Source organism: Dipodomys merriami, unplaced genomic scaffold, assembly GCF_024711535.1.
Source record: "Dipodomys merriami isolate MVZ:Mamm:240054 unplaced genomic scaffold, mDipMer1.0.p SCAF_273, whole genome shotgun sequence".
NCBI lineage: Eukaryota > Metazoa > Chordata > Mammalia > Rodentia > Heteromyidae > Dipodomys > Dipodomys merriami.
Genome location: NW_027204193.1, coordinates 465,105 through 480,099, shown reverse-complemented (window position 1 = coordinate 480,099; position 14,995 = coordinate 465,105). Strand labels below are relative to the sequence as shown.

Sequence of the window (14,995 nt, the reverse complement as noted above, 5' to 3'; positions counted from 1 at the left end):
TGTTCCGGTGGGGTCCACAATGCGCCCCATGGCCCCGTGCATGCCCACAGCCCCCACGGATGCCCCCAGGCCCCACGGCTGCCCCCAGTCCCCACGGATGCCCACAGATACCCACGGCTGCCCACAGATACCCACGGATGCCCCCAGGCCCCACGGATGCCCCCAGATACCCACGGATGCCCACAGGCCCCACGGATGCCCACAGGCCCACGGATGCCCCCAGATACCCACGGATGCCCACAGATACCCACGGCTGCCCACAGATACCCACAGATGCCCCCAGGCCCCACGGATGCCCCCAGATACCCACGGATGCCCACAGGCCCCACGGATGCCCCCAGATACCCATGGATGCCCACAGGCCCCACGGATGCCCACAGATACCCACGGATGCCCCCAGGCCCCACGGATGCCCACAGATACCCATGGCTGCCCACAGATACCCAAGGATGCCCCCAGGCCCCACGGATGCCCACAGATACCCACGGCTGCCCACAGATACCCACGGATGCCCACAGATACCCACGGATGCCCACAGATACCCACGGATGCCCACAGGCCCCACGGATGCCCACAGATACCCACGGATGCCCACAGATACCCACGGATGCCCACAGATACCCACGGATGCCCACAGGCCCCACGGATGCCTACAGATACCCACGGATGCCCACAGATACCCACAGCTGGCCACAGGCCCCACAGATGCCCACAGATACCCACGGATGCCCACAGATACCCACTGATGCCCACAGGCCCCACGGATGCCCATAGATACCCACGGCTGCCCACAGGCCCCACGGATGCCCACAGGCCCCACGGCTGCCCACAGGCCCCACGGATGCCCACAGATACCCACGGATGCCCACAGATACCCATGGATGCCCACAGGCCCCACGGATGCCCACAGATACCCACGGATGCCCACAGATACCCACGGCTGCCCACAGATACCCACGGATGCCCAGATACCCACAGATGCCCACAGATACCCACGGATGCCCACAGGCCCCACGGATGCCCACAGATACCCACGGATGCCCACAGGCCCCACGGATGCCCACAGGCCCCACGGCTGCCCCCAGGCCCCACGGCTGCCCACAGGCCCCACGGATGCCCACAGGCCCCACGGCTGCCCCCAGGCCCCACGGATGCCCACAGGCCCCACGGCTGCCCCCAGGCCCCACGGATGCCCACAGGCCCCACGGCTGCCCCCAGGCCCCACGGATGCCCACAGATACCCACGGATGCCCACAGGCCCCACGGATGCCCACGGATGCCCACAGGCCCCACGGATGCCCACGGATGCCCACAGGCCCCACGGATGCCCACAGATACCCACAGATGCCCACAGCCCCCACGGATGCCCACAGATACCCCCGGCCGGTCCCCAGGGCCCTGTGGCCGCGTAGCCCTGACCACCCCAGCCCCTCGGCTGGAACCCCACGGATCCGCGCAGTGACGGTCTGGCCCGTGGGGTCTGCTCTGCCCTGGAGGAGACACTGGGGTAGGACCGGTGGAGGCGTCTCCCTGCCAGCCACACCCCACTACTGGCTTTTTGCTCTACATCGGCCTTGAGAGGTTGGCTTTGAACCGCGATCCTCAGATCTGAGCCTCCTGAGTAGGTAGGCTTGCGGGTGTGAGGCTCGGGTGCCCGTCCTGGAGAACAGTTCTGACCGTCCGCTGAGCCCTGGTCGCCGTCAGCAGGAGCCAGGGGAGACGTTCCCGGACCCAGCTTGGGGGTGATGGGTGACTCCCGCCGTCCGGCAGGGACGGTGCCCTGAGCGCTGGCCCTCACCCAGGACCCCACTGCCAGGGGCCCAGTCCCGTCACCCCCACTCGTAACATTGTGAGCTCCACGTCTAGTGACCCCCCACTGGACGGGAAAATAAGCCACCGCTCGAGGTGTTCTCCATCACGGGTCAGGAAGGTCTGCTAACCACATGGGGGGCATGGGCGGCACAGAGGGTACGGGGGTGTACGCGGGGGCACATGGATGGCACATGCCTGGCCTACACCGTGCCCTGAAGGCCGGACGGTGCGTGGAGGGGTGACCGCTGATGCTCGTGTTAAAGCGCTGGGGCGGGAGGGAGGGCGCAATCCGGAGGCCAGTCTGCACGTGGGGGCGGGCTTTGTGTTGTCCCTTTGCCCAGCACGGAAGCACCACGTTGTCACCACAGGACGTCCTGGGGGGGGCCAGGAACCCACACCTTCCCTCCTGAGATGGCACCGGTCATCGGGCCTCAGTTGCTTCCTGCTTGCTGGCCGGGGATGCCCAGGCCAACCCAAGTTCACAGGACTCTGCGTCGGGCTGCGGCTTAGAAGAGGAGGCTTGGTGCTAGAGGCCCGCTAGGGACCGGCCTCCCTGAACTGTGTGAACAGACGCGCCGTGGCAGAGCCGGCCTGCCGTCCGTCCATCCATCTCACCTCCTCCCAGACGGGGGTAACCTGGGGAAGTTGTTCATTTTCTGGCAGGAAATTCCACTCAAGGAAGTGGAGGGCCGCTGTGCGGTGGGTGTGGCACCAGCCGGCCTCTCCCGGGCGCCCCCAAACCCCACCACGGGGCTCAGGACGCAGGTGTCCACGCAGGCCCAGGCCGCGACCTCGGTCACAGGTCATGGTCACAGCCCCCCCCCCAAGCACCGCGTCGGTGCTCAGAAAAGGCTGTTCTTCAACTAGAGACATGAAGCACACTGTTTATGGAAAATATTTATTAAAAAACTAAAGTGAATGTGGGAAAAATGAAAAAATAAAAACCCCACCACCCACACGTACCTTTACACAGCACCTTGTAACACCTGTGACAAAGCTGGTCTCACTACTGGCCCGGGCCTCACCGCCGGTCGGGGGGGCCGGGGTGGGGGGAGCGAGCGAGCCAGCGAGACAGGCCGGGCCTTGCTTTCCTGGACAATCCACCCTGAACCCCAGGGGCAGCCGGGTCCTGGCGTGCGCGGGCTTGTGCTCTGGCCCAGGGTGGACAGGACACCGACTTCAGGACTGGGCAGCCTGAAGGCACCAGAGTCCAGACTCACGATTCAAGCCGGTCACCCCCAAACCGTGTGAAAGACTCCCTTGATGACCTTGTTGGAATTCAGACTCCCATGAATCTTTCTCTTTCTGGTCATGGGGCTTGAGCTCAGGGCCTGGGCGCCGTCCCTGAGTTTTGTTGCTCAAGGCTGGCGCTCTATCCCGGAGCCACCACCTCCACGTCTGGCTTTCTGTGGTTACTTGGAGATAAAGAATCTCACAGACCTTCCTGCCCTGGGCTGGCTTTGAACCTCGATCCTCAGATCTCAGCCTCCTGAGTAGTGAGGATGACAGGCCTGAGCCGCCGGCGCCCGCCCAAATCTGCATTTTCACTCGGGTCCTCCCCGAGATTCTGCGTGTGGTCCTCCCCGGGGGAGAGGCGCCGCCTGGACGCAAGCAATGCTGGAAGGGTCTCTGGCCTGAGCCTTCTCACGGGGGGACAGGCTGGTGGGGTCACCCGGCTCCCGGCGCCAACACGGAGCCCTGGCACGGCGGCCTGAGGCTCGGCCGGGCAGTGATAAAGTGACCCCCGGGGTGGATTTGGGGTCACTCCCCTGCCACCCTGGTCCTCCCGCTCACGAACTGCCGGGGATGCCGGGAGAGGACTTGTGCGGACATACCGAGTAAACCTCTACAAAACCTTTTATTAAAAGGAGCGTGCCGGGCCCAGGCGCGGGCGGAGCGGGCGCGTCAGGGGCAGCAGGTGGAGATGGTCACGTTGATGCCCAGGTTCCCGTTGTCCGCAAACAGATGCGCGATGGCCGTGTCGAAGACCAGGCAGTCGCTGTTGAGGATGGCGGCGGCCACGCCGTCGTGGATGGAGCGCGGTGTGGCCTCCCAGGTCAGCCGCCGCCGGTTCCCGTTCAGCTCCAGCCGGTAGGCGAAGTTCTCGGCCTGCTTGCGCGTGCCGATGAGCAGCACGATGGCGAAGAACTGCTGGTGTCCCTCGTACTTCTCCTGCTTCTCCAGCACCAGCATGAAGTGGTGGCCAAAGCAGGACTGCATCATGACCCAGTCCACGGCGCCCGGCAGGTTGATGTCTGTGGCCAGGAAGACGATGTCCTCCCCCTGCAGCGTGGTGATGCTCTTGTGCGCCAGCATCAGGTGCGACATGACCGTCTCCAGGGCCCCCTGCCACTTGCAGGAGGCCCCGGGGCAGGGGCAGGCGTAGGGCCGGAACTCACACACGTCCTCGTGCTCCGGCTTCTCCGTGTGGTGCAGCGTCAGAGAGCAGCCGGTGGTGGCGTACTGCGGGGACACAGAGAGACACGGTGTCAGCCAGCGCTGCGCTGCGGGGACACAGAGACACACGGCGTCAGCGCTGCGCTGCACTGCAGGGACACAGAGACGGCGTCGGCCAGCGCTGCGCTGCGGGGACACAGAGACACACGGCGTCGGCCAGCGCTGCGCTGCGGGGACACAGAGACACACGGCGTCGGCCAGCGCTGCGCTGCGGGGACACAGGAGCATGGCGTCCACGCAGGGCCGCGTCCCCGCCCGTGGCCGCGCAGGCCAGTGCTGCCGTCTGCGGCTCCACGACTGCGCACAGTGGCTTGGGAGTCGCATAATCAGTGTTTTGAGAGAAGGAAATAGTTTATTCCGTCTTCACCTCCTGCCCCAGCCCGAGGCCGCACCAGAGCACACAGACGCGCGGTGGGGCCGGCTTTCACGTCCACCACGGTCTACAGGGGAGGACAGTGCTGGGGGCACCATGCCTTAGAGGACCAAGCAGCAGAGCCTCCTCACCAGCACCCGGGCCCCGGGGCCCTGCCCAGCAGGACCCAGCACCAGCACCCGGGCCCCGGGCCCCCTGCCCAGCAGGACCCAGCACCAGCACCCGGGCCCCGGGCCCCCTGCCCAGCAGGACCCAGCACCAGCACCCGGGCCCCGGGGCCCTGCCCAGCAGGACCCAGCACCAGCACCCAGGCCCCGGGCCCCCTGCCCAGCAGGACCCAGCACCAGCACCCGGGCCCCGGGCCCCCTGCCCAGCAGGACCCAGCACCAGCACCCGGGCCCCGGGCCCCCTGCCCAGCAGGACCCAGCACCAGCACCCAGGCCCCGGGCCCCCTGCCCAGCAGGACCCAGCACCAGCACCCGGGCCCCGGGCCCCCTGCCCAGCAGGACCCAGCACCAGCACCCAGGCCCCGGGCCCCCTGCCCAGCAGGACCCAGCACCAGCACCCGGGCCCCGGGGCCCTGCCCAGCAGGACCCAGCACCAGCACCCAGGCCCCGGGCCCCCTGCCCAGCAGGACCCAGCACCAGCACCCAGGCCCCGGGGCCCTGCCCAGCAGGACCCAGCACCAGCACCCAGGCCCCGGGCCCCCTGCCCAGCAGGACCCAGCACCAGCACCCGGGCCCCGGGCCCCCTGCCCAGCAGGACCCAGCACCAGCACCCGGGCCCCGGGCCCCCTGCCCAGCAGGACCCAGCACCAGCACCTGGGTATCAGGTACATGTGCCTCAGTACCCAGCACCCAGGCCCCCTGCCCAGCAGGACCCAGCACCAGCACCCGGGCCCCGGGCCCCCTGCCCAGCAGGACCCAGCACCAGCACCCGGGCCCCGGGCCCCCTGCCCAGCAGGACCCAGCACCAGCACCCGGGCCCCGGGGCCCTGCCCAGCAGGACCCAGCACCAGCACCCAGGCCCCGGGCCCCCTGCCCAGCAGGACCCAGCACCAGCACCCGGGCCCCGGGCCCCCTGCCCAGCAGGACCCAGCACCAGCACCCGGGCCCCGGGGCCCTGCCCAGCAGGACCCAGCACCAGCACCCAGGCCCCGGGGCCCTGCCCAGCAGGACCCAGCACCAGCACCCGGGCCCCGGGCCCCCTGCCCAGCAGGACCCAGCACCAGCACCCAGGCCCCGGGGCCCTGCCCAGCAGGACCCAGCACCAGCACCCAGGCCCCGGGCCCCCTGCCCAGCAGGACCCAGCACCAGCACCCGGGCCCCGGGCCCCCTGCCCAGCAGGACCCAGCACCAGCACCCGGGCCCCGGGCCCCCTGCCCAGCAGGACCCAGCACCAGCACCTGGGTATCAGGTACATGTGCCTCAGTACCCAGCACCCAGGCCCCCTGCCCAGCAGGACCCAGCACCAGCACCCGGGCCCCGGGCCCCCTGCCCAGCAGGACCCAGCACCAGCACCCGGGCCCCGGGCCCCCTGCCCAGCAGGACCCAGCACCAGCACCCGGGCCCCGGGCCCCCTGCCCAGCAGGACCCAGCACCAGCACCCGGGCCCCGGGCCCCCTGCCCAGCAGGACCCAGCACCAGCACCCGGGCCCCGGGCCCCCTGCCCAGCAGGACCCAGCACCAGCACCCGGGCCCCGGGCCCCCTGCCCAGCAGGACCCAGCACCAGCACCCGGGCCCCGGGCCCCCTGCCCAGCAGGACCCAGCACCAGCACCTGGGTATCAGGTACATGTGCCTCAGTACCCAGCACCCAGGCCCCCTGCCCAGCAGGACCCAGCACCAGCACCCGGGCCCTGGGCCCCCTGCCCAGCAGGACCCAGCACCAGCACCCAGGCTCTGGGCCCCCTGCCCAGCAGGACCCAGCACCAGCACCCGGGCCCTGGGCCCCCTGCCCAGCAGGACCCAGCACCAGCACCCAGGCCCCGGGCCCCCTGCCCAGCAGGACCCAGCACCAGCACCTCAGACGCCAGTGCCCAGCATCTGGCTGGCATACCCAGAGGTTCACCTTGCCTCCTAGCCAGGGCCGCCCCCCAAATGTGAAAGCACAGGCCGGGAGGCATTCTTCAGGGACCTGGTCCTCGGTGGCGCCACGTGACCCCGAAAAGCCCATCCACAGCTACACTGAGGCCCGGGAGGGCGGAGGAGCTCATCCCCGGCTGGGGATTCACTCTGAGTAAACGTCCGCAGGGAGGAGGCGAGGGGAGAGCGAGCGAGGAGGGGGGTCAGAGCTGAAGAAGAGCGAGGAAGAGGCGGGGAGTAGATGCGGAAGCCTCACTTCTGGCCGCCACAGGGTACGGACACAACAGCTCCCAGGCCTCACGCAGCCAGGCACCGTGTCTGTCCCCGCTCTGTCCCCGACTCGGGCTCCCTCAAGGCTGTGACGCGATGGGGACCGCAGGGCCGCCCGCTCCTGGCCCGCCGACGCAGTGCGTCCCATCTGAACAGAGAGCCCTTGGCCGGGGCTGGTGTGCGCGGGGCCTGCTGCAGGGCCGCAGACAGTCACGGGATCCATGCATCCACCTGACGGGCGGGCCTTCCTGAGCCAAGAGGCTCCCCAGCTCCAGGAGCCAGGACCTCCGGGACCGGCGCCGCCGCCCTGCCCCAGGGCTGGCTTTTACCAGCAGGCTCCCCAGCCCGGGTCTCCAATGAGCACTTCTCGAGAAAAACAAAGCACAGTTGCTATGTTGTGTGGATGCTCACCAACGTTTGGATTAACGCCAAGAAAGATCCTTACCTAGAGCAAGCAAAGCACACGGCTGCCCTCCAAAGCAAATAGCTGAAAAAAATTACACACAATATGCACACGGCACGCACACAAAGCTGCGTTACATACAATATGCACAGGGCACGGCCGCACACATGCACACAAGGCTGCACAGCCTGGTCTGGGGAACTCACGATTTAAAACTCCCCATGAGTGAAGAACCGGGTGCAGGATAAAGGCTACTGTCTGGGGCTTCTTTTGCATTTTTTTCCCCTGGTCGGTGGTGGGGCTTGAACTCTGGGCCTGGGCGTTGTCCCTCAGCTCTTCAGCTCAAGGTGATCCACACCACCACTTCCGGTTTTCTGGTGGTTCACTGGAGATAAGAGTCTCACGGAGTTTCCTGCCGGGGCTGGCTTTGAACCGAGATCCTCAGATCCCAGCCTCTGAGTAGCTAGGATGACAGGCGTGAGCCACCAGCGCCTGGCTGCACTCTTATTTTAACCGCCTTGTAGTTTGAAATCACATCAGAATAAAAATGCACGGGAGAACTCAGGGACAGGGTGACGAATTATCCTTCCTGGGCAGGGTTGCTTAGGGGTGCGTCACAGGAATTAAGCTCGATCATGAGTGTTTTGCTAGCAGGAGAAAATACACTCCTAACTACACACAACCGCAGCTAAGCGTGACGTTTTCTTTGCTAGGGCCTCCTTGGGAGTCATTTCAGCGAACCAAGATAATCTTCCAAGAAAGACACTGTCTCCTGATCGTCCAGTGCCGGCCCTGGCCGTGTGGTGGTCCTGGCGTGGCCTTCCCACAGCCCCTTCACCCACCGCTCCTGCCTTTATCACCCCCACCACCACCCTGGACTCCATTGCCACCCGCGGCCGATGCACAGAGGCACAGACACACGCATCTGACTGCAGGGAGGAATTCCTGACCGTGTGTGTGTGTGTGTGTGACTGGCAGACGATGAGGGAGACTCTGCAGGTCTGTGCAGATGGGAGGGAATGGAGCTGCACTTGGTGCAGCAACTAACCAGCAGCTAACCGCAGCACCAGGTCACCGAGTGACCACAGGCTGTTTACAGCACTTTGTATGCTTCTATTTATGTTATCGCCGTTGCTTCTCGCCTACCACGTATCTGCTGGTAAATAGACACGAGGTGTATCTGCAGATGCACCGTGCTAATTTTACTTTATCTGAAGCCTCTTGTAGACGTTCACATTAAAACATTCCGTAGACCTTGAGATTGTATAAGAAAATGTATTTTTTAAATTAAAGTAGTTGTGCAAAGAGGCTTCCAATCCAATGTGGGGTTTTTGTTGTTGCTTTTTAGATTTCGGATACTATGTTTTCTGTGGATCATTTTTGATACATGCACCTCACGTATTTCACGTCTGTGAAGCACGGAGTGGTGGTGTGTGTGTGTGTAAGTGCCAGGCGGTGGTGTGTGTGTGTAAGTGCCAGGCGGTGGTGTGTGTGTGTGTAAGTGCCAGGCGGTGGTGTGTGTGTGTGTAAGTGCCAGGCGGTGGTGTGTGTGTGTGTGTAAGTGCCAGGCGGTGGTGTGTGTGTGTGTAAGTGCCAGGCGGTGGTGTGTGTGTGTGTAAGTGCCAGGCGGTGGTGTGTGTGTGTGTAAGTGCCAGGCACACTGCTGCTGGTCTAATGGCTGTGTGTGCCTCTGCACCTGTGGTACAGCCCCGGCGGGGCCGCGGTCAGCCATGCCCCGGCCATCTGCCCTCTCTGACTGTGAGCTGGCCAGTCACCTCGGGGCGGCTGGTGGCACTGTGTGCCGACTGCCCTTCAGGTCAACCACATAGTCCCTTCATTACTCAGCTCCAGAGCTGTCAGACGGCTGCTCAACCCGGGGGAGGCTCGGAAGTACTGTGACTCTCTCCTGGGGGAGCCCTGGGTTTAAAGGTCCACCCTTTTTGCCTGACGGGATATGAGGGGCCCGGCGTGCAGCGTGCGTTGTTGGTTGTTGGGGGGTTTACTTTCATCTTAGGGACTTTATGCGAGGTTGTGTGGAGCCCGCCGGGGAGGTTTGCGATTCCAGAGCCTGTGGTCGGCTGGGGCTGGGGCTGGGGGAACCGGTTCTGTGAGGTCTCCTTGGAGGATATCCCAGCAAACAAAGGCGCCTCAAAGTCAGCTGGGGCCCAGGGGCCCCTTCCCCCCACCTGCCCTTCTCCCAGGCTCCCCTGCTCCCCCAGTGCTCAGGCCTCTCTTTTGTGTGGTAGTTTGGGGGTACGTCCTCTGACTCAGGGACTACTGCTTGATAGGCAGGAGTTCTAGCACTGGAACTGGGGCTATGCCCAGGGCTTTAGTTGCTTTAGTTTGTCTGTGTCTGTCTGTCTGTCTCTCTTTTTCTTTCTTTTTTGCCAGTTGTGGGGCTTGAACTCTGGGCCTCGGTGCTGTTCCTGAGCTCTTCTGCTCAGGGCGAGCGCTCTACCCCTCTGAACAGCAGCACTACCTCTGGTTTCTGGTGGTTCATTGGAGATCAGAGTCTCGCAGACTTTCCTGCCCAGGCTGGTTTTGAACTGGGATCCTCAGACCTCAGCCTCCTGAGTAGCTGGGATGACAGGCGTGAGCTTCTGGCGTCCAGCTTTTAGTTTTTGCTCGTTTTTTGATAGGGTCTTGTGCTTTTGAACTGGCCTCAGGATGTGGAGGGGCCTTATTTACGCTGGTACTGCATTGTTGGTTGTGAGACAGGGTCTCACTACAAGCTATAAGGCTAGGCTAGCCTTGAACTCACAATCTTCCTGATTCAGCCTCACAAGTGCTTGGACTACAGAAATGCTTTGTCTCCCAAATTTGTCAGAGGCACAAGTCTGCTTTGCATGGAGTGTTAATATCCTTAGGTGTACCTGCGCTGTAGGAGACTTCTAATGTAGAATCCGATCCAGTCTCAGACGTCAATCTTCTGCTGTCGGCAGCGGATGGGGGTGGGGTGAAACTCCCTCCCTGGACGCCGTGCACGCCGTCCTGCCCCCGGGGAGGGGGCATCGGGGGCTGGATGCCAGTTTGTGGCCACAGGATGAACTATGAATGCCACATGGAGGAGAGCCGAGCCCCAGTCTAAATCCCTGAAAAGGAGGCCTGGGCCAAAGCTGGGCACGCTGCTGTGGGCTTCAGAAGCCGGCGCCCGCCCGGGCGGCCCTCTGGCAGCACACCCCGCCGGGCTGGCCGAGGCGCGACTCCTCCCGGGGTCAGCTCAAAGGCGTCCCTGATGAACCAACCCCGAGTCACAACCCGGAGCCCCAAGTACGAGCTGGGGTTGTGTGTCCGTGGGACGCAGGTTCGCAGACCGGCCGGACTGCCAGCTCACGCGGCCACGCCGAGCGTCCTCCTCCAAGACAAAGTTCCGCTAACAGAAGCTGCCACGCGGAGCACACGGCACCGTCTCCACGGCCTCCCCCCCATGTCCCCTCCCGGGAAGCGGGGGCCGAGCTCTTGAGGCCCGGATGCTGGTACCGGTGAATTCACAGGCGCCGCTCCTAAAGAGATCCCGAGACCAGGTGGGAGCAGGCCGGGAGGGTCCCCAGGCCTCCCCGAGCCTCGCACTGCGCTGCCCGCGGGCACCCCCCCTCGCAGCGTGCCAGGGTCTCATCCCTGCTGGTAAACACACCTGGGGGCTGGGCCCAGTACACACGCGCCCAGCAGTCCCACCAGCAGTGTGGGTGACGGCCTGGACAGGAGTATACACCAGCTCTAAATGACCTGCACACGCACAGGCCCAAGCCCAGACAGGCTCTGGCACAGGCCCAGGCCCACACCGGCTCTGGCACGCGCCCAGGCCCACACCAGCTCTGGCACACGCACAGCCCAGGTCCACACCGGCTCTGGCACACGCACAGCCCAGGCCCACACCGGCTCTGGCACACTCCCAGGCCCACACCGGCTCTGGCACATGCCCGGGCCCACACCAGCTCTGGCACACACACAGCCCAGGTCCACACCGGCTCTGGCACACGCACAGCCCAGGCCCACACCGGCTCTGGCACGCGCACAGGCCCAAGCCCAGACAGGCTCTGGCACACTCCCAGGCCCACACCGGCTCTGGCACACGCACAGCCCAGGCCCACACCAGCTCTGGCACACACACAGCCCAGGCCCACACCGGCTCTGGCACAGGCCCAGGTCCACACCAGCTCTGGCACAGGCACAGACCCACACCGGCTCTGGCACAGGCCCAGGTCCACACCAGCTCTGGCACAGGCACAGACCCACACCGGCTCTGGCACGCGCACAGGCCCACACCGGCTCTGGCACAGGCCCAGGCCCACACCGGCTCTGGCACACGCACAGGCCCACACCGGCTCTGGCACACGCACAGCCCAGGCCCACACCGGCTCTGGCACGCGCACAGGCCCAGGCCCACACCGGCTCTGGCACAGGCCCAGGCCCACACCGGCTCTGGCACGCGCACAGGTCCACACCGGCTCTGGCACACGCACAGCCCAGGCCCACACCGGCTCTGGCACGCGCACAGGCCCAGGCCCACACCGGCTCTGGCACAGGCCCAGGCCCACACCGGCTCTGGCACGCGCACAGGTCCACACCGGCTCTGGCACACGCACAGCCCAGGCCCACACCGGCTCTGGCACAGGCCCAGGCCCACACTGGCTCTGGCACAGGCCCAGGCCCAGGCCCACACCAGCTCTGGCACACACACAGCCCAGGCCCACACCAGCTCTGGCACACACACAGCCCAGGCCCACACCGGCTCTGGCATACGCACAGGCCCAGGCCCACACCGGCTCTGGCACACGCACAGGCCCACACTGGCTCTGGCACACGCACAGCCCAGGCCCACACCGGCTCTGGCACAGGCCCAGGCCCGGTGGCTTCCATCCTGTTCCGGGCTGCACAGTTCTCCATTCTGGTTTGTAAAGGGTGAGCTTTGCCCAGCTGTGTTCTTACAGAGACTTGTGTGTGGAGATTCCACGAAGGCTTCCCGGCCTGGCAGGGCTGCGTGGGGCCGCACAGGCCCCGGAAGCCCAAGTCCGGCTGGCACACACATCGCCGCCCCTTCCCTCTCTCCTAAGACCCTGCCACACACGGGCTCCACGTCGCGGGTTCTTCTGAGAACCACAAGACGCCGTTTCTCCCATTAGCCAACGGTGGTTTTGAAAATGCTTCCCAAGGTGCTGGACCCCCGCGGGAGGCCAGCTGTCACCAGCTGTGCTCTGGTCTCTGGGCGCCGCTCCCTCCCTGTCCTGAGGAACCGGTGAGAAACAGCACCCAGCGGAGGCCTGGGGGCGTCCGTGGCCGGCTGCAGCTCGCCAGGTTTTCCTAAAACGCCTCCAGCCCAACCTTCCTCCAAACCTTGGCGCTTGTTTGGTGGTGCTGGGGTTTGAACTCAGGGCTGCTAGGCCGGCAGGACCTCGCCCCATGAGCCGGGCCTGCGTTTTTGGGCTTCAGTTATGTTTACGCGGGCTGGCCTCAGACCCCACAGCCGTGGGAGGCCAGCGCGGCTCTGACAGGACCCAAGGCCGCGTGCAGGGCTTGCGCGGGACTCAGGCCTGAGTTCCCCGGGGGCCGCGCCCAGCTGACCTCCACAATGAACACGCAGCGACACGAGGCCCAGGGCGCGAACCTGACCACGCCGCGTCCCTGTCCCGGCGCAGCCCCAGGACCTCTGCGGCTGGCGCGGGATGAGGCCAGGGCCGGCTGCGGGCGGGGGGTGGGGGTGGGGGGGGTGAGGGGTGGGGGGGGAGGCGGGGGGTGGACGTGCGTTACACGGGGCCTCCCCATGCGGTGCCACGCGCGCATTCCCGCACACAAGCGCACGAGGGCCGGGCGGCGTCAGTCTGGAGGAGCAGCTGCAGCCTGTGTGGTGGGGGTCCTGCTTGCCCTCGCCATGCGCGGGGCGGTGCGGGGAGCCCGGCCGCCCCCCCAGCGCCTCCACGCGTGCGAGCGGTCTGGAGCGGCGGGGGCCAGGGTCCCAGGGTCCGGGGATCTAGGGGGTCGTGGGGCTGCGTCTCTCACCCGCCCGAGCCCCGCGCCCCCTGCCCCGCGCCCCTGCCCCGCGCCCCTGCCCTGCGCCCCTGCCCCAAGCCCCCTGCCCCGCGCCCCCTGTCCTCTGCCCCGTGACCCGCACCCCCTGCCCCGTGTCCCTGCCCCGCACCCCTGCCCCGCGCCCCTGCCCCGCGCCCCCTGCCCCGCGCCCCCTGTCCTCTGCCCCGCGCCCCCTGCCCCGCGCCCCCTGTCCTCTGCCCCGCGCCCCCTGCCCCGCGCCCCCTGCCCCGCGCCCCTTGTCCTCTGCCCCGCGCCCCCTGTCCTCTGCCCCGCGCCCCCTGCCCCGCGCCCCCTGTCCTCTGCCCCGCGACCCGCACCCCCTGCCCCGTGCCCCTGCCCCGCGCCCCTGCCCCGCGCCCCCTGCCCCGCGCCCCCTGTCCTCTGCCCCGCGCCCCCTGTCCTCTGCCCCGCGACCCGCACCCCCTGCCCCGTGCCCCTGCCCCGCGCCCCTGCCCCGCGCCCCCTGCCCCGCGCCCCCTGTCCTCTGCCCCGCGCCCCCTGTCCTCTGCCCCGCGCCCCCTGCCCCGCGCCCCCTGTCCTCTGCCCCGCGCCCCCTGCCCCGCGCCCCCTGCCCCGCGCCCCCTGTCCTCTGCCCCGCGCCCCTGCCCCGCGCCCCCTGCCCCGCGCCCCCTGTCCTCTGCCCCGCGCCCCCTGTCCTCTGCCCCGCGCCCCCTGCCCCGCGCCCCCTGCCCCGCGCCCCCTGCCCCGCGCCCCCTGTCCTCTGCCCCGCGCCCCCTGTCCTCTGCCCCGCGCCCCCTGTCCTCTGCCCCGCGCCCCCTGTCCTCTGCCCCGCGCCCCTGCCCCGCGCCCCCTGCCCCGCGCCCCCTGTCCTCTGCCCCGCGCCCCTGCCCCGCGCCCCCTGTCCTCTGCCCCGCGCCCCCTGCCCCGCGCCCCTGCCCCGCGCCCCGCGCCCTCACCTTGCACGGGAAGCGCACGGCCGCCGCCACCTTCTCCATGGCCAGGTTGCGGATGCTGGGCGTCAGGGCGCCGCGGCAGGTCGGGCAGCAGCGCAGCCCGCGGCGGCATGGGTTGCACGCCAGGTGTCCGGCCTGGCACTGCAGGATGGGCGGCAGCACGAAGTCCAGGCACACCGGGCACTCGAACAGCGCCGTCAGCTCGGGCAGCGGGGCGGCCGCGGGGCCGGGGGCGGCGGGGGCCGCGGGGCCGGGCGCGGGCGCGGCGGGCGGCGGCGGCGGCGGCGGCTTGGGGCCGGGCTTGCTAGCGCCGGGGCCGGCCGAGGGCGGGCGGCTCATGGCGGGCCGGGCGCACCATGGGCCCGCGGCGGGGCGTCCGCCGACCCGCCGGGGTCACCGCGGGCGCGGGGCCGGGCGCGGGGCGCGGGGCGATCGGGCTCCGGCTCCGGCTCCGCCCCGACCCCGCGCGCCCTCCCCGCCGACCCCGCTCCGCTCGGCCCCGCACCGGCGGCGGCGGCCTCGGCTGACGCAGCCCCGCGGGCGCGCGCGGACGTGACGCCCGGACACGTGTGCGGCCCGGGGGACGCAGCCAGCGCCCGCCCCGCCCCGCCCCGCCCCGCGCCGGTGCGGGACGCGGGATCCCGGGGAGGGGCGCG

At 67.7% G+C, this 14,995-nt stretch overlaps 2 protein-coding genes across 3 annotated transcripts; one reads left to right on the top strand and one right to left on the bottom strand.

Annotated features, from left to right (window-relative positions):
• The first annotated feature begins 59 nt into the window (after positions 1 to 59).
• On the top strand, positions 60 to 746 carry LOC138837673 (MAPK-interacting and spindle-stabilizing protein-like). Its single transcript, XM_070036623.1, has one exon. It carries the CDS (start codon positions 60 to 62, stop codon positions 744 to 746), a length of 687 nt encoding a protein of 228 aa, XP_069892724.1.
• Positions 747 to 3,651: 2,905 nt separating this feature from the next.
• LOC138837643 (E3 ubiquitin-protein ligase SIAH2-like) lies at positions 3,652 to 14,850 on the bottom strand. 2 transcript variants are annotated; one of them, XM_070036580.1, is made up of 2 exons: positions 14,343 to 14,850; positions 3,652 to 4,275 (listed from the first exon to the last, which is right to left on the bottom strand). In XM_070036580.1, exons 1-2 carry the CDS (start codon positions 14,676 to 14,678, stop codon positions 3,718 to 3,720), a joined length of 894 nt encoding a protein of 297 aa, XP_069892681.1. In that variant the 5' UTR covers positions 14,679 to 14,850; the 3' UTR covers positions 3,652 to 3,717. The 2 variants fall into 2 exon arrangements, with proteins under 2 accessions (XP_069892681.1, XP_069892682.1); XM_070036581.1 differs by lacking the exon at positions 14,343 to 14,850 and adding an exon at positions 6,982 to 7,294.
• Between the last annotated feature and the right edge of the window lie 145 nt (positions 14,851 to 14,995).